We start from the raw sequence: 18,571 nt of genomic DNA on the forward strand, positions 1-18,571 counted from the left end.
AAATTCTTTAAATCTGTTATCCTGCTGACCTGTGTTGATATGTTTAACGGCTTCATTACGGCGGCCCATGCCAACAGCCTCCCACTGATTGGTGTTGTCCAGATAATGAGTGGCAGTGAGAGGTAGAGTCATACTGATCATGTTCTGCTCTCCACATCCACTGGGCTGGACAATAAGACGACCCATGAAGTCTCCACTGATGGCCTGCTCAACTGTCTGAGAGATCTCTTCACCTGAAAGGATAAAAGAGGAAATTCAGGCTGAGATTTTTTTTTTATTTTTTATTTTTTTTATGATGAGCTGAACTGATTGGATTATTGTGGTTTGTTACTGGTTCATCTCATGTGAGTGACAGGTTGTCCTGCCATTGTGCCAGTAAAACGTAATAAGAGATGTCATTGCAAGAGGGATGCAATTACTTTGATTAAAGATTACGAGGGCATATTCATTTAAAATAATAATGATCAGCACAGATAAATAATTTACAATAAATACTACAATATTCCATAAAAGAAAACTGAAAGAATTGTCAACAGTCAAGAATTGTTCATTGTAACATCCCCTATAAATAGTGTATATGGAAATTGTTTACGTGCAATACATTTCTAGTGTGTTCCATTAAAATTTTATTAATATTTATTTTCATAAACTACGCCCAGGCTGTGGTTTGAACTAGAGTGTGGGATAGACAGTGCTCGTCCTGAGGAGAGATCAGAAGACTCACAACATGTCCTAACCAGACCCAACACAAAATCTTTTCCATGTTAATCAGAGTTTTGTCCTAATCAGCTTCTACAGGGATACCATACAGGGCAAGGATTCTATTTTTGAATGGTTTCTACAACAGTGCTCTTTAATTAACTAGAGTAGGATTAGTTTTGTCCTCATAATTATTATTTTATACACATAAAAATAATTAGTAACTGCCAGATAACGATCACCTGCTTTTTCCAAAAAAAAAAACTCAGTGATTCGTCAGATCCTGTAGGTTGGTTAGGACAGTTTACTGCTGAACAACTCATTTTGAGTTGCACCGAATTAAAATGTTTTAAACAGAGGTTGCATTTACAAAACGCAAATTTAAAATTTTCAGATGACTAATGTAAAACCCTACTTTAGAACCAAGTCCCACAGTGAAATGTGCTAATGGGGATCAGAAGTGAAGGGAGCCAAAGTTTTTAGCAATCTGCAAAATTGACAGAAAGCAGCTTGAATTAAGCTAATGAATGATACAAAATGCACCACTGCAGCTTTTTGCTTATTTTCTTTGAATGTCCTTGGAGAAAATAGCTTGGAGACTGAAGATGTTGTTTTGTGGAGACACATTTATGTAAGTGGAACACGAAAACTCAATTGGATGAGGCACATGCAGTGACAAAAGCTTGATTACAATTATTACAAACCAGCCTCAGCATGACGTACTGCGATACAATCTTCATACAACAAGCAGTGTTGGGTGTAACACCTTACTAAGTAACGCGTTACTGTAATTAAATTACTTATCCACTGAAAAAGTAAAGTAAGGGATTACTGTTCATTTTTAGGTAATTTAATTACAGTTACTTCTGTTTAAATCAATATTGAATTTAAAATCTAAATTTGTTATCTAAAGGTAAAAGTGAACACTGCCTCTTTAAAATTGTTAGCTGTAGTGCAGTTACGCTTGAGTTCGCAGCTTTGCACCAAGAAGCGAGTGCAGACCTACCTGGAAAAAAATTTATAGCATTGTTTTATTTGTATTTTTATATATTTTTACTGTGGTATCGAGTATTGTGCACTTTTGGTGGTATCAGTACCAACTACTAGATATTTGGTATAGTAACATCCCTATTTGTTACAAAAAAATTTAATTATTATAAAGTAAATAAAATTATAGTATGTTTTAATAAAGTTAGAATGGTTTAAAAAGCTATAAAAGGCTAAACTATTCCATGTTTGACTAATGCCGGGTGCACATTGTGCGATTTATAATAGTCCTTTACGATTGTTCCTTATCAGACTGTACGAACATTATGTCACACTGTGGGATCTCAGCTGTCATTTATGTCAGACTGTATAACAGTCAAGACACGTCAAAAACAGATGCGCGCATTAAATTTTGTCCGGAGTTTTACATCAACCCATACACGTTCTGTGACTGTGAGCTGCATTACACATGGGACTGAAATAGTGGCTAAAAAGACATCTCTAGCGTTAATTTTGATCATGGCTTATCTTGAAAAGCGAAGACAATTTGACATTCGTCGTAGGAGAAGTCACACTGCAGGACTGTGTGCCAAATCTTCTGACACTGCCAGAATTTAATCTGAGGTAAAATTTGATCGCAGCGGTCATTAATCGGCTGTCTGTGAACATGTCAAACTAGCGATCAAAGACTACAGATTTTAGCCTAGGATTACAGGAATCTTTTAGGATTCTCAAAATGTGTCTCAGACGACCAAATCATGGCCAAAATAGCACAGTGTGAACCTGGCTTAAATTATTAAAGGAGTTTCCTTTCTATTGTCTATCCTGTCAAGGTTTATAGGGATTTTAAGTAATTAGTAAGTTACTTATTGAGTAATTACATTTCTTTTCAGACAGAGTAATTAGAAATGTATTTTAAATACAACATTGATGATGTAATTAGTAATTAATTACTCTTTTGAAGTAACTTAATCAACACTGACAAGTAATACAAATTTGTTGTGGACATTGAGGAATACAGATGTACCCAAATGATTGTAGCTATAAGGCTTTTTAACTCTAGTTAAACAAAACATGCAACAACTTTTAAGAAATAGTCATTGAACATTCATGAAAACACCTTTTTCCTTACCAGTAATTTTGATGAATGTGTTAGCAGGTGTGTCTGGAACCCGATCAGGTGGTATTTCAGCTTTAACAACTACAGGTTTTTCCCCTGTTTCATTTGGGATGAGAAACAGAGAAGAACAGGAAGATGAAGGAAGAGTCATGGGTCATGTGCTGATCAGATTTTCACACATCTGCTGAGTATTGAGCAAGAAGAAGAGCAGGTGATTGTGATCTCGATTGGCTGGAACTATAATGATATTCGTAATTAGATGTTTTTGTCTTGACTAGATAGAAGTAAACTGACATTAAATGATTTTATGATGAAGAATAAAGTTTCCATGGTTCACAGTAAATCTCACCATTCTTAACAGGATTGAGCTCCACGTTTTTGGTTTGTAATGAAACCAGCACACCCTCCGACTGAGAGAGAGAGAGAGAGAGAGAGAGAGAGAGAGTTAACTACCTGTAATGCTCTAGTTTATCTATTCAAAATATGACAATCACCTATTGATTATTATTTGTAAAAAACAACCAAATGAAATGAAACAGAATTCCCATCAGACGTACCACCACCTTCAGGCTCTTTCTCACTCCATCAGTGTGGACAGAATCATATGCTGAAGCTTTCACCTCAATCATGTGATTTCCCAGTGTCATGGGAATAATCACATATGAAACCGCTATGCTGGAGTCTTTGTCAACGTTTACTATTGTTCTGTATTTGCCTTTCTTACTGGCAAAACTGCAAACATCTTCTGTCTCCATAAACTCCACTCGCACCTGGAGAAAACAGGAGAATGAGACACAAATCGCTTCGATATCTAGAGGAAACTTCCTCCAAAGTAAATCAAATATGAATGTGTTTTATGTGTTAAATATGTTTTAGCAATGATGAGTATCCTACACTTTTTTCAGTTTGAGTCACAAGCAGCTTAAAAAATGAAATGATTCTCAGAATCCATGTATGCTGTCATTAGTAAATTATGTGAACTCAAGCCGAAATGGTTATTACAATGCACAATGTTTTATTATATATCATAAATCTGACTATTTAATATCAAACTGGATCTACCTTCTGCTTCTTTGGTGTATAGTTGTGAATAATGGCCTTGATTTCCAGTTGTTCTCCGCGCACAGCTGAATAAGGCATCTTGAGGTCAATGAAAAGTTGTTTAAAAACGACAATCTCCTCAGGTTCTGCCACACAGATGCCTTTGAGGACAAACACACACAGACACACAGAAGGCTTTAAAGCAACAGCTCCAGGGTGATAATGATTGTGATAACGATGATTTTCAGACCATGTATTCTGCATTTGCAGCTTCTTGGTAACTCCTTACCAAGTGTTGGTGACAGACTGACAGCCAAGATCTGCCATGTAGTAATAGAGTCTTTCAGGTAGAGCACTTTATCTGAGACTGGTGCTGGACTGGAATATGAGAAAACTACATTTAAAAATTACAAATTTTGAAGTACTACTAATAATAATAATAACAACTTTATTTTTATATAGCGCCTTTAAAGTAGCTTCTCAAGGCGCTTTACATAAAACAAGCAAATGAGAATACAACACACACAAAGCAAAACAAGTTATACATATAAATACATATACGGTGATAACAGCACTCCTACCTTTTCACCGTTTGTATCACTCAGCTAGAAGTGACCGTCATGGTAGCTGAGCAAATCCACTGTAATTTTTGCTTATACTGTTTGTTGTGCCACGAACTGTTGTTTTAATAATTTTTTAGACGAGAATGTAGTTGTTTAGACCTGAAATATGTGACTCATATTTAATAATAGCGCCTATTTTACAATTTACTAAAAATCAAGACAATAAAGAAAAAGCTACCCTAAAAAAATTAGTTTTTAAATAAGATTTAAAAATATTTAAATTCTGTGCATCTCTGATGTGAGGAGGGAGTGCATTCCAAAGCCTAGGAGCGTAAGATGAGAAGGCCCTTTCCCCTACAGAACGCAGCCTTGTCTGTGGGACTGCCAATAGTCCAGCTTGTGAGGAGCGTAAGTGACACTTGGGTGTGAATAACGTTAAAAGTGCAGACAGATACTGGGGGGCCAGACCATGAAGTGCCTTATATGTAAGCATGAGGACTTTAAAATCAACTCGGAACCTGACCGGAAGCCAGTGCAAGGACTTGAGAATTGGTGTAATATGCTCATTTCTCCTGACTCCGGTCAGGATCCTAGCAGCTGAATTTTGCACACATTACAGTTTGTTAAGTGTGGATTTAGGAACCCCAGCCAGCAGTGAGTTGCAATAGTCAGTGTGGGAAAACACAAAAGTATTAATAAGCCTTTCAGTCACAGAAAGCGATAACAGAGCAGAGTATAGCAATATTTCTGAGATGAAAAAAGGAGTTCTTTACAGTGTACTGAACATGAGTCAAAAGAAAAACTTTCAAATATTACACCTAGATTTTTAAAATTTGGTTTGTGATTCCAAAACAGAGCCATGTACGTTTAAAAATAGTTTAGAAATACTCTTCTAATGGTTGTTTACCATCTAAATCCATATATCAGGCTAAAAAGCTTCATGAGCTGGGCAACCTAAAAACATTACTGTATGTCTTACCAGAAAAACAAGTTTCAGGTGTTTTCTAAATAAAGGAAGCACATTAAATACCATTGTCTTTAAAAGAAAAAAAAAAGTATTCCGCACTCATTTTCATTATTTTCAAACTGTCTCCAGCTCTAATATTTAGTCAGGCTCTAAACTCCTCTCTGGTCTAGAAGTTCCTATTACTGTTTTTTATTAACATTTATGAATGACACTAGTGGAAGTAATTTCATGTTGTTGACTTTGAACCAGTTTCTTTGCAGATAAAACTAAACCTTCTAGTGGAGATCAGTGCATAAAATGCAGAATATTAAGAATCATTGAGAAACAATATATGTTCTTTGTTTTGAGAATGAGGCTTAATTTACAGCTTTTGTCCAAAAGTCTCTTACAATACTCACCAATTATCGCATAGATCAATCTCTTCCCAAAGCCAACTCTCAGGGAACTGAGTACGTGAAACAATCTCATCCGAGTCTGTATAATAGTCATCATCATCATCATCACCTGTTGTAATAGATAAAAACAATAACTCATCAGATAATGATAATCAAATAAATTTCATCAATATTCTGTCTGATGACTATCCACTTTCAGTATTATCCACAGTTCCTACTTTCCAAAGTACCCAAGATTCAAAATACCAGTATCAATCACTGCCACTGGAATCATGTTCAAGTTGAGAATGGCTTCATTCTGTGCTTACTGAAGTAAGTCAGCTTTATCTTAATGAATCCAGAGAAATAAAAGCTTACAGATTATCCTCTGCAGAGACCAGACATTGTAGTTTTTAACTAATTTAAATGTGTAATCCATGAAAAATAACCATCAAACTCTGAAGGATAATTTTATTATGGTCTTCTGTACATCTGCTTTATAGCTGATATTTAAAGGATTAGTTCATTAGTTCAAATGAAAATTACCCCAAGCTTTATTCACCCTCAAGCCATTCTAGGTGTATATGACTTTCTTCTTTCTGATCAAGTCAATTCAACTCACCTTCATTTATATAGCGCTTTTTACAATGCAGATTGTGTCAAAGCAGCTTTACAGTGATAACTGGTATATAATTTTGGCTGCACAGCAGCTCTTAAAGAAAATGGTATCAAGGCAGGCAGATCAAAGCACTGTTGAATATCAAATGTCAAGTGTCCCCAACTAAGCAAGCCAACTTTCACGAACACAATTGGAAGATATATTAATAAATATCCTGACGCATCCAAGCTTTATAATGGCAGTGAGCGAGACCAATGAGTTTGAGCTGAAGAAAGTGCTTCCAATCCACATCCATCCATCATAAACATACTCCACATGGCTCCGGGGAGTTAAAAAAGGCCTACTGAAGCAAAGCGATGCATTTGTGAAAAAAAAAATTAAAAATGATGAAGTAAAATATCTAGCTTCTGCGAGACCACCTTTCACATTCAACTTACGTTGAATTGAAAGTGTAAAACTCACGCAGTTCAAAAACCTTACAATACTTCCTACGCCTTCCCTATTATAAATTACAGAAAAAGCTTAACAGACATGACCGCCAGTTTACAGTTTCTTCGTAAGTGCCACTTACAGTTGAGGTAAACATCATGGAAACACTGTAAAACCTTTACATTTTGACACAGAGCACTGCACGAGATGGTGGAGCCATCCGGCAGCTTAAGATATTGGAACAACCTTAAACAGTTAATGCTTACTTCGAGCCAGAATCATCTCCTCCTCTTCTGTCTTCATGTTTTTGCGGGTTTTCATCTCATTGCAGCAGTGCAGGAAGGCTTTGGCGCACTCTTGCCCGTCTACAATGTATGTGGCTCTTCGTTCACAGGTGTAGCCGAGTTTATTATCTCTCATCCCATCAATGCAGCACTGCCTCAGTTCACCAGAGTATTTACCAGCTGAAAAGACAATGTTAGTGTAGAACAATGAGGGAAGTAGGAGAACTACTGGGGGAAAGACGAAATTATCTAAAACTTAAATCATGAACTAAATGAGAAGGGCTCTGGATCTTTTAACACTGTAATAAAAAGCCCAGAAGATACTTTCTGATTTGAATGGCAATAGTAAAATCTCACCCAGTGTACCAGTGACCTGCAGGATACTCTCAGCTCTTCGTTTTCTCTTTGCGGGGACGGGACACTCAGGCACTACAGGACAATTCATTTGAATGAATTAGTATATTGTAAAAATGCTGTTAAAGAACCCAAGAGCAGCAAGAACTGTTAAATCTAATCAAGTATGGATATTCCAAAAAAACAGGGAACCATGACACAAGGAACCAAACAACTTAAGAGAAAAATCATAGTACAACATTCAAGATCAGACCAACGACAGGAACCCTCATGAATCTGTTTGTTCAGTAAATTAAACTGTAGAATAAGAAATGGGGGAAAAATAAATACTTGTTCTGGTGTTTGTTCCTCCTGCGGTGTGTGACTCAAACATCAGACCTGCATCACTGAAAACTCCCATACTGTCCCTTCCACCTCCTGCCGTACAGCCGGTGTCATGTTTCTCTATTCTGTCCCAGATCTAGAGGAGCAAAAAGACACTAGTTACATGAATTTTAAATCAGAGCTGATTGTGCCATTATGTCTGAGGAACATACTTCACCTGAGTCTGAGTGAGTCTGTTCTTGTTAAGGACATGCACAGCCTTGTCAACCACCACCAGCCCAACTCGGGCTCCTGGATCTCCAGTTATCTGCAGCTTGACCTCATCTCCTGTGCCATAGGTATTCATCTTGTTCTTCACCTGAAGCTTGAGCTGTTAAAATGAAAGACACTGAATCAGACCTAGTTGATTGGCACGTCAACCATTTCTTGTGATAGTTGACCCACCGTTCCCATGCACGTGTCCTTCACGTCGACCCAGACTGAATCAGACACCACCTCAGTCGAGCCCACATGGTAATAAGCCACGAAGCGGAAGGACGGCACCATGTCTTTGGTTACAGGTAGAGACAGAGTCACCAGAGATTGTCCTTTCCTCTTAAACCTGTCTGCTTGAACGATCTGACCTTTACTCAAGATCTGAAAATGAACAAGTAAAAAAGACAAGCACTTTGTACAGCTTCAAGCACAAGCTGTTGTAGAAAATAAATACTGATGTAATTGATGCATTGGTGGTACAAATGAATAACAAATAACCATAATCTTTACCATGTATGTATAATCTTGATCTTTAACTCCTGGACTTTGTCCAGTGTTCAGATTGACTTTCATTTGATCACCGATCTGAAGCTCTGTTGTATCAATGCCGATGTGCAAGTAATTCTTGGAGTTGCCTTTGGGAACATAAGCCTGAGCCCTCATCATCTTCACTGCCTGCTGTCCATCGCTTAATTGTGGATCTTTGGTTTTAGCCTGAAATAAATTAATAAATATTCCTGCTGATTCACAGCAACTACAAATAACTGTAAACAAATAGCTTGTTCTACATCATGCATTCTATGTCTTACAGTGATGTCCAGACTGGAAGATCCTCCTACAGAGTTGACGGTTACTTTTGCAATGCCATTGGCTGTTGTATGACCTTTGACTCTTCCAGGATTGACCTCCACTTCCACATTTTCAGCAGGGGTCTGGTCAGGATTTGTTACATAGACCTTTTATAAAACCAAGACAAAGAAAAAAAACATTAGCCATCATCATGCCTATTAATATATTCGTAAAATTGTTCCTCAGTTCCTATAACCCTTCAGGTTCATAAAGTCAATGTTTTTTTTTTTTACCGATATATCGAAGGGCATTCCAGGTTTGAAGAATTGTGGTGTTTTTTTGAAGTGGATGGTGTACGGTGAAGTCACAATCTGAATGCCTCTCCTTTCTGCTTCCACCATTTCACTGCCTGAAACAAACACACACACACACACACACACACACACATGATCAGCCTCTCATATACACTCACATATATGCATGTAAATGTGTATACTGTTACGTTCACCGTCTCGTCCAGGTTGTTTGACTGTCACGTGTTCCTTTGTGTTTTGCTCCCGCCACTCGTTATTCACCATGGACACTGATTTCATCCCCAGCTGTTTCTTATTAGTGTGTGTATTTAAGTTCCTCCCTGTCTTCAGTCCAGTGTCCGGTATTGTTGTATGTTACTTGTTTCTACGTGTATCCTGACTGCTTTATGTCATTAAACTACGTTATTGTTCCTACTCCTGCCTTCATCGCCTTCTCTAGGATACCACTGTAACAGAATACCGGATCCAAAAATGAAAGATGGATTTCTGCGGTAGATTCACGCTTGTGGCACAGAATAACCACGATTTTTGTTTATTCACCAAGGAATTCATCAGTGTTGCACTCTCCTGCCCCTTTGACGACGAAACCCTGAAGTCGTTGTTCTGGATCGGGGCCAACTACCATCATCCCCTGGACCTCCCAGACACCTCCGGACTCTGCTGGATGGAAGCCATTATCAGGTGTCTGGAGAGCGTTCGTCCCCGATCCAGAGCACAGCCAGACCCAGAGCCCGTACTTTCCCCACGGACCGCGGAGTACTCGTGGGAGCCCCCCGCAGACGGAGAGTTACCACCGGAAGCTACAGGTCAGCCAGATCCCGAGACCCCGAGGACAGAGGTTACCAGCGCCCATGGAAGTGGAACTCCACCAGACGTCTGACCAGGGGTGTGAGCCCACGACATCTGCGGACGAGGGAGATTCGACTACGGAGAGGGAGGACTGGCTGATTGACTTCAGCGATGAGTCTACGCCCACCCAAACCCACCCGTCATGTTTACCTTCGTCATCTAACAGAGACATTACTATGGACTGTGTTTTATTTACAGATTCCCTATCGACGCTGTCAACACCTCGCTCAGCCAGTCCTCCTACTACATCGCTGCTGGATGTCATCTGCCCTGCGCCGTCTCCAGGGAACCCCTGTGACGTAGAGCCGCAGGTCACACTCCCACCAGCAGCACATAGGCCAGAGGTTCCGGTGGCTTCGCCTCCAGCTGCCGTCCTCGTCGCTCCATCTCGGCCCGTCGACCAGCCGGCTCCGTCCAGGCTCCTCCCAGCTACGGTTCCGCCGGAGACCCTCCGACTGACGGCTCCTCCGGCCTCCCTCGTCCGGCCGGCTCCCCCTTGGTCAGTCGTCCTCCTCTTCCGCCACGGACTTTCGAGACGTCGAGTACTCTCCGTCCCTCCACCCCTTCGGCTACAGAGGGCTCCTCCTTCCCCTCGGAGTCGCCTCTGTCCTCGGTCGAGCCGACGTCACCGCAGCCCTCGGGATCTCCAGCTACACCTCCGCTGATCGTCGCCTGTACATCACCGCAGTCTCCTAAGCCAGCAACGTCGCGGGAGTTCGCCAGCTCTCCGTCTGCGCACCAGAATCCACCTGCCGAGTCTCCGTCGGTCATCCCCCAGATGCCTTCAGTCCGCCCTTCAGCATCTGGACTCCGCCCTCCATCTACCCGGCCGTGGACTGTCGGATGTGGGGAGCTCTGGGTCTGTGCCAGCGGTCATCCACCCACGCCACCAGGGGATCGTCGTCCTCCCTTCATCACTCCATCACCTTCACTCCGCCCACCTCCAGAGCCCCCTCCGGCCACCCCTGTGATGTTCCTCCACGGCGCGAGGACGCGCCTTGCCGGAGGGGGGAGCTACTGTTACGTTCACCGTCTCGTCCAGGTTGTTTGACTGTCACGTGTTCCTTTGTGTTTTGCTCCCGCCACTCGTTATTCACCATGGACACTGATTTCATCCCCAGCTGTTTCTTATTAGTGTGTGTATTTAAGTTCCTCCCTGTCTTCAGTCCAGTGTCCGGTATTGTTGTATGTTACTTGTTTCTACGTGTATCCTGACTGCTTTATGTCATTAAACTACGTTATTGTTCCTACTCCTGCCTTCATCGCCTTCTCTAGGATACCACTGTAACATATACAGATGTACAGTATCTGTTGAGTCTTACCACTCTCTGTTAAAAGACTGACTGAAACATAGATTGATTGTCCAGCCAGCTGGTTAATGTTTGGAAAGGTCTTAGTGATCATCTCCCTGGTCAGTTCTGCAGTACCTTCTCCTTTCATTATCTATTCATATATGAGAAAGACATTAACATCAGTCTACAAGACACAGTAAAAATCTATTTAATGATTTATTTACATCATCCTCTAGGTGAAGAGAAATTAGATTGATCCCAATTTGTAAATTGTTTAATTTCTCACCTGAACTTTTTGAAGAGATGCAGGAATACTTATTTTCTTCTCACCGTCCATCACACCAAACATCACAAATGCATTTCCTTCCACCTCCTGTCCAAACAGGTACCTATAAAAACATAAAATTTCCGCTGTAAAAACTGAATGGTGATGACGATTGTGCTTGATCCAGCACAGGTTATGTGCATTCTGCACTATAGTACTATAGAATTGTATTTAATTATTAAAATTAAGCAAGATTAATAAATACTGTAAAAATATATTTTTGTTAGTTCATAATACCTAATCCAATAATTATCTGAAATGTCACCCCATATTTTATAGGGCAGATCTACTGGGATATGACTGACACAACTGACACAATATTAATACTACCAGTAAATTAGAGAATAACCATAACTCGAGGAAAAACAAACAATAACAACAACAAAACATGCCTTTTGAGATTAAGATAAATGTCTTAATTACTTTGGAAGTTATGCTACCTCAAACACACTAGAATAGCAGGACCAAGTTTTGGTTACTCATTGTACATTATTTCAGTTTATATACAAATATATTTTAAATCAGTGTGTTCACGTATCATAGATTTATTTTCAATACAGTGAAGCAGAACATATGTTGTCTTACTTGGCTTCAATGTCGACTGTCAGACTCTGATCATCCACATAGTAGAATGACCTACTGGGTTTTAATTTCACTTCAAATGTTGGAAGCACTAAAACCAACAGACACACAAATATATAAATACATTATTTTAATTTTTATTATTTCTACACAACATTCAGTTTTCTGATACACATCTTACTGTCATGTCTTGTTTTGGTTCATGTTTTATTTTGATGTTAATGCTTCATGTTTAATTGCTATGTTTGTTTTTATTTGCCATGTGCTTCCTGTTGTCATGTGATTTCCTTGCTCCTCATGTGATCTTGCCATGTGCTCCCCTTGTGAATAGAGGGTATGCATAGTTTTTGTCACTGTTTATTTAAAAACACCCAATTATGCAGAATATAAGATGGTAAATATTTAACTGATGAGTTGTCAACACAATATAACAACACAATATAACAATACAATAGGCTATATACGGTATGATTTTACCTCAAAATACAACAATTTGACACAAAATTACGGAGCCCCAGACATGACATGCAGGAAAAAATAGTAAGCTAATTTGTGTGCACGATTTACTATTTTGTTCCCTCGATTTATAAATCATGCACATGGTTTATAAATCGAGGGAACGAAATAGTAATCGTGCGCATGTTTTAGTAAATTGTGTGCACAATTTAGTAAACCGAGGGAACAAATTAGTAAATTGTGCGCAAGAATTAGTAAATTGAGAGAATGAATTAGTAAATCGTGTGCATGTTTTAGTAAACCGAGGGAACAAATTAGTAAATCGTGCGAAAGAATTAGTAAATTGAGAGAATGAATTAGTAAATCGTGTGCATGTTTTAGTAAATCGAGGGAATGAATTAGTAAATCGTGCGCACGTTTTAGTAAATCGAGGGAATGAAATAGTAAATCGTGCGTACGTTTTAGTAAATCGAGGGAACGAAATTGCATTTATTTCAATTCAGCTGTGATAAAGTATGTGAACGCAGCACAAGCGTCACTACGAGAAGCAGAAAGTGTCCAACTTCACGTCTCTGTTTTCAGCTTCTGCCCACCTGCACGCGGCTACTCTCACCGATCGGTTCCAGCCACAGTTGATGTGGTCGACATCGGCAGCGGCTGGATGCAACCGATTGCCGAGAATAGCCGCATACAGGTGGGGAGGAGCTGAAAACGTTTGGCCACCACAACATAACTTACTACAGTGAGTTGGTTAGTCATTATGTAGAGTAAATATTGCATTTATTTCACTTCAGCTGTGATAAAGTATGCAAACACAGCTTGAATGTCACTATGAGAAGCAGTGTCCAACTTTACATCTCTGTTTTAAGCTTCTGCCCACCTGCACGCGGCTACTCTCACCGATCGGTTCCAGCCACAGTTGATAGGTGTGGTCGACATCGGCAGCGGCTGGATGCAACCCACTGAGCAAATTACGTCCAGAAGACGTCTTTTTTAGGTCTTGTCTCAGGTTGAAAAGACGTCCACTGAGGGGCCAGAATGAAAGTTTTTATGACGTCTTTTTTTGACGTCTTCTGGACATCCGATATAGACGAACACGCAGAATCACCAAATGAGAAAAATCACAATTTTTAAGCCACCATCGTGGAGATGAGTGTTTGCTTTAGTTGGGCTCTTTACCCTTGCCTTATTAATATTAGAGTTTGTTTGGGCAGTTAACTGAGTCATAACAGCCAGACAAGCAAAGAGAAATGATCAGGTGTTGGTTATGTTTTCACATAATCATTGTTTGACTTGAATCACTGAACACATGAAGAGCCCAATCTCTGAATTGGATTTACATTATTGATTACAGCAGCACTGTGATTCTACAGCACAAGATCAGCTTTGTCAATATAACATAAAGGATTTCACATGATAAAAAAAAAAATTATCTTAGGCACACACAGACATCAAGAATCAGCCTGTGAATCTCAATGACGGTGACAAGCAACATATTCTGATCAACAGATCAACTCTGAACATTAGAAAACAAGCTAATAAAAAGTCACATAAACAGAACAAAATAAAATATGAGAATAAAGGAAATTACTAAGACAATTCAGCTCATAATTTATTTATGCAGCAATGCATGATGGGAGCCATGGATGAATTTTGATTGGTGGCTCCCAGAATGCACTGCAACATCCTTTTTGATGGTCACCACTGTTGAGATTCACGGGCTGATTCTTGATGTCTGTGTGTGCCTAAAAGGAAATTTTTTTGTTGTTGTTCAACACACTTTTTCTGAAATCATTTGAATCATATTGTAAAAGCTGATCTTCTGCTGTAGAATCACAGGGATGCTGTAATCAATAATGTAAATCTAACTCAGAGATGTGAGACCATAACCAACACCTGATAATTTCTCTTTACTTGTCTGGCTGTTATGACTCAGTTACAGCAGCCCAAACAAACTCTAATATTAATAAGGCAAGGGTCAAGAGCCCAACTAAAGCAAACACTCATCTCCACGATGGTGGCTTAAAAATTGTGATTTTTCTCCTTTGGTAATTCTGCGTGCTCGTCTATATCGGATGTCCAGAAGACGTCAAAAAAAGACGTCATAAAAACTTTCATTCTGGCCCCTCAGTGGACGTCTTTTCAACCTGAGACAAGACCTCAAAAAGACGTCTTCTGGACGTAATTTGCTCAGTGGGAACCGATTGCAGAGAATAGCCGCATACAGGTGGGGAGGAGCTGAAAACGTTTGGCCACCACAACATAACTTACTACAGTGAGTTGGTTAGTCATTATGTAGAGTAAATATTGCATTTATTTCACTTCAGCTGTGATAAAGTATGCAAACACAGCTTGAATGTCACTATGAGAAGCAGAAAGTGTCCAACTTCACGTCTCTGTTTTCAGCTTCTGCCCACCTGCACGCGGCTACTCTCACCGATCGGTTCCAGCCACAGTTGATAGGTGTGGTCGACATCGGCAGCGGCTGGATGCAACCGATTGCCGAGAATAGCCGCATACAGGTGGGGAGGAGCTGAAAACGTTTTCAGCTCCTCCCCACCTGTATGCGGCAGCTGAAGTGAAATAAATGCAATATTTGACTAATACACAGATGTTTCAGAGACATTTTCATTCAATTCTTTATGTAGGCTACTGCTAACAGCGTCTGTTTGTACAAGAATAAAGTTCAACATAAGCATATATTATTTAAATACCTATGTAGTGGGGTCTATGTTTTTTATCAGTTTTATTTTGATAAACATGACACAACATAACATTGCAACTACATGAAAAGAGCTTTAACTGTTATAAATATATAGATTTGTGAGCATTACTGGAACTGAAGGTGTGACAATAAACACAAAACACACATGATCGTAGTCATGTGGGGAATCCAGCATGCAGCTCCTCTTGAGAAACTGCGCTGGCTGATTCAGACGCTCGAATCGCTGATCTCAAATCGCTCTTGCGGTACTTTGATGCCACACAGTCACATGGCGTTGGTGCTAACTCAAGTGAGACACAATTTCTAGTCGAACAAGCCTATGTTGTCAAAATGTTGTCATTGGCTGATTTAGTCAAGTGGTTTATCAGTTCTGTTTTGTGATTGTCTTGAATGTTCACAGGTGTTCCTTGTTTGTCATTAGTCCTATATAGATAGCCATCATGTTTCATTGTTTTCTTTTTTAGCTTTGTTTGTGTAACTTGCTGTTTGGTGAGTGTTAGTTTACATCAAGTAACTATTTTTGTATTCTATTCATGTTTTGGATTATAATAAACTGCACTTGGGTTCTCACTATGCTCTCCTCCAGTGGACTATGTTACACTTACCATATTCTTTGACCTCAAAGTCAGCAGTAAACTGCTTCTGAGGAGTGTTTGCGAACCGTGTGACCACCTTCCAGATCCCAAGACTGAAAAATACAAAACACATCCAGGAACATACACGTCTGAATTCATGACATCAAAACAGATGATAATAGATCATGAACAGGGTTTGATGAATTAGTAGGTAATGTCCTGAAGTACACACCATAGACCAGGGTTCCTCAATTAGATTTTACCAAGGGCCAAATTCTTTCAACATTACATAGCCAAGGGCCACGAACCTCAATGTTATGAAATGCTATTTGATGTTATCAGTTTACAGTCACGGTCTTCCTGCATAAACAACACATTGGCTTTATGTTGTGGTGGCCAGGCAATATAAAACAAAATTGTACAGTCCATTCACTTTTGAATTGTCTATTTTTAGCTTTACTTTAGTTTTATTTTCTTCACACTTGCAATGCTTTCGCTGTCAGACTAAAGGCCCATTCAAACCAAGAACAAAAACTATTTGGATTTTTATAAAGGAGATGTGGCAGGCATCCCAGAAACATGGCAACAAGATGCAGTGTCTCATTCCCCTTCCCAGAGAACCTAGGTTACATTTGAAGACTTCAGATGCAAAAGCCTCTAAGTGCCATCTGAAATTTTGTTCTAAAATGAGTATTTGTATCAAGCTTGTATGTTTATGTTCCATTATTTCACTTTAATGGCAATGGAAATGAACTATTAATTGTCTTCATTTGTAAACAGAGACATAAACAGAGCTCAAAAATAAGAGCTCACACTGCATCTAAATAAGATGCTATGAAGAACAAATACTCAGTTCCGCCATGCTAATTGGAATGCATGCCTTATTGGCTGTGACTAAGCACTCAAAAAGCTGACTCTCCTAACCTCACTGTCAGAGTCATATTTCCCAAAGGTATGCACCAGCAAGCTGGTCATTGGCCAAGCTACACACCCTAAACAAGGAAAGTCCCCAAGCGGTAGAGCTTGGCCCAAGGGCTGAGTGCAAAGGCTGGGAATCATTTACCTAATGAAAAGATTCCTTTAAGGGAATGCGGCCAGGCACAAAAGAGACCATGGCCTGTCACCTCAGGGGGACATAAGAGCATTAACCCATAGAATCACCAGGGAGGCTGACTTCCACTATCCTAGCAGAGGAAGCCAACAATATGTCTGCCTAATTCAGCACTTTCACAGATGCCTCCTATGAGAAGGTACTACAACAGGCAATTAGCACTTCATACAGAATTCCACAGTCGGAAATCCTAGAAAGCAGGGACTCAGCATATCAACCCTCTAATGTGAGGAGTAACCTGCAGAGCACTAAACATAGCTTTGGGGGAGTGGAGTACTCTGCATAATGACTAACCAACTCACTGTAGTAAGTTTATCAAGGAGGCCCACAGAAAATCCTTCAACTTGATTCTAAGTGTGGTTAATAAAGGACGCTCAAGAAGGCCTATGATTAACTAGCCCTGAAGAGTGAAGCATTCAGCGCACCGGCCCCTTTCAAACGAGGGGAGTATTGCACAGGCATGAGCACAAAGGCAGCTTATCCAGGAGGCTTAAATCCAATTACTTGATAATATTGCTGTAAGGGCTCTAGGGAGCAAGGCATTCTGCACGACCCTCTAAAACGAGGGGAGTGCCAAACTCAACCTACCGTTCTATGTCAAGGAGGCTCACCGAAAGCCTAAGGTAGGATAATGTAGACTGCGCAGTACTCTGCATAATGACCCCCTAAGCAAGAGGAATACTAACCAACTCTCTAGACTTATCAAGGAGGCTTGCAAAGAGCCTTACTAGATACAAAAGTACAACAAATTCTAGGGAGCTAAGTACTCAGTATAATGATCCTCTTGAGCAAGGGGAGAATAAATCACGCTAGACTTAAAGAGAGCTCAACTAGAAAGGGACTCTAAACTCTTTAGGAGATAATTTAACTGTCATCTGTGTATGGACAGCAGAGTTGGCAGATTTATTAATAACATCTGCCTCATCTCACTCTGCATCTAATTCCACAGAATTAGACATTCCACCTTATTCAGAGCAGGAAGAGTCCAAAAAAGAAAGGACTTACCATTAGTGACCACGGGACCTGAACTAGAGTCAAGCATAGCGACCACACCAAACAGCATAACTCCCTCGAGAGCTGTGCGCTCTGTTCAAACTCTAGATTCTTATCTCTGTAACAAGTCTACTGCTATGAATGCATCACTACGATCATTTTTCAACTCCCTTGAGAGCCATACGTGCTCATAAAAACACTAGATTCTTCTAGATCGCTCTATCGAGAAATTAAGTGAAAACAGGGTCTGCTGCCATGAATGCGTTGCTATGAGTGCCTTTAACTCCCTTGAAAGCCAAACGCACTGGTACAAACATTGACTACTATCCCTCAAGAAAGAATAAAAGAAGCACAAAGCTTCTTACCAGTCACTTTCAGTAGTAATTGGAATGCATCCTATAATCATATCCAGCTTGCTGGATGAGTCAAACGTGCTCCACCCTTGGAATTTCTGTCTTACACACTCCTAAAGACTAAGAAAGATGTGTTCCTCAAGCGCCCCTTTATTCGGTCATACTGGTAGTGACATCATAGGTCGTTATTA

The 18,571-nt window shown here is 39.9% G+C and overlaps 1 protein-coding gene across 1 annotated transcript in view; it reads right to left on the reverse strand.

Annotated features, from left to right (window-relative positions):
- Positions 1–18,571, reverse strand: part of LOC125271347 (complement C3-like) — a 55,715-nt gene that overhangs the window by 24,628 nt on the left and 12,516 nt on the right. The window contains exons 6-24 of the mRNA XM_048195408.1: positions 15,954–16,036; positions 12,171–12,258; positions 11,547–11,649; positions 11,291–11,411; positions 9,099–9,214; positions 8,826–8,972; positions 8,527–8,730; positions 8,206–8,397; positions 7,979–8,131; positions 7,768–7,897; positions 7,441–7,512; positions 7,066–7,263; positions 5,776–5,881; positions 4,137–4,225; positions 3,869–4,008; positions 3,364–3,576; positions 3,156–3,216; positions 2,819–2,902; positions 30–233 (exon numbers count right to left, since the gene is read on the reverse strand). Of these exons, the coding sequence (XP_048051365.1) occupies positions 30–233; positions 2,819–2,902; positions 3,156–3,216; positions 3,364–3,576; positions 3,869–4,008; positions 4,137–4,225; positions 5,776–5,881; positions 7,066–7,263; positions 7,441–7,512; positions 7,768–7,897; positions 7,979–8,131; positions 8,206–8,397; positions 8,527–8,730; positions 8,826–8,972; positions 9,099–9,214; positions 11,291–11,411; positions 11,547–11,649; positions 12,171–12,258; positions 15,954–16,036 (2,504 nt within the window). The remainder of the gene's footprint in view (positions 1–29; positions 234–2,818; positions 2,903–3,155; positions 3,217–3,363; positions 3,577–3,868; positions 4,009–4,136; positions 4,226–5,775; positions 5,882–7,065; positions 7,264–7,440; positions 7,513–7,767; positions 7,898–7,978; positions 8,132–8,205; positions 8,398–8,526; positions 8,731–8,825; positions 8,973–9,098; positions 9,215–11,290; positions 11,412–11,546; positions 11,650–12,170; positions 12,259–15,953; positions 16,037–18,571) is intronic.

This window comes from Megalobrama amblycephala, linkage group LG7 (assembly GCF_018812025.1).
Source record: "Megalobrama amblycephala isolate DHTTF-2021 linkage group LG7, ASM1881202v1, whole genome shotgun sequence".
In the NCBI taxonomy this organism is placed as follows: Eukaryota; Metazoa; Chordata; class Actinopteri; order Cypriniformes; family Xenocyprididae; genus Megalobrama; species Megalobrama amblycephala.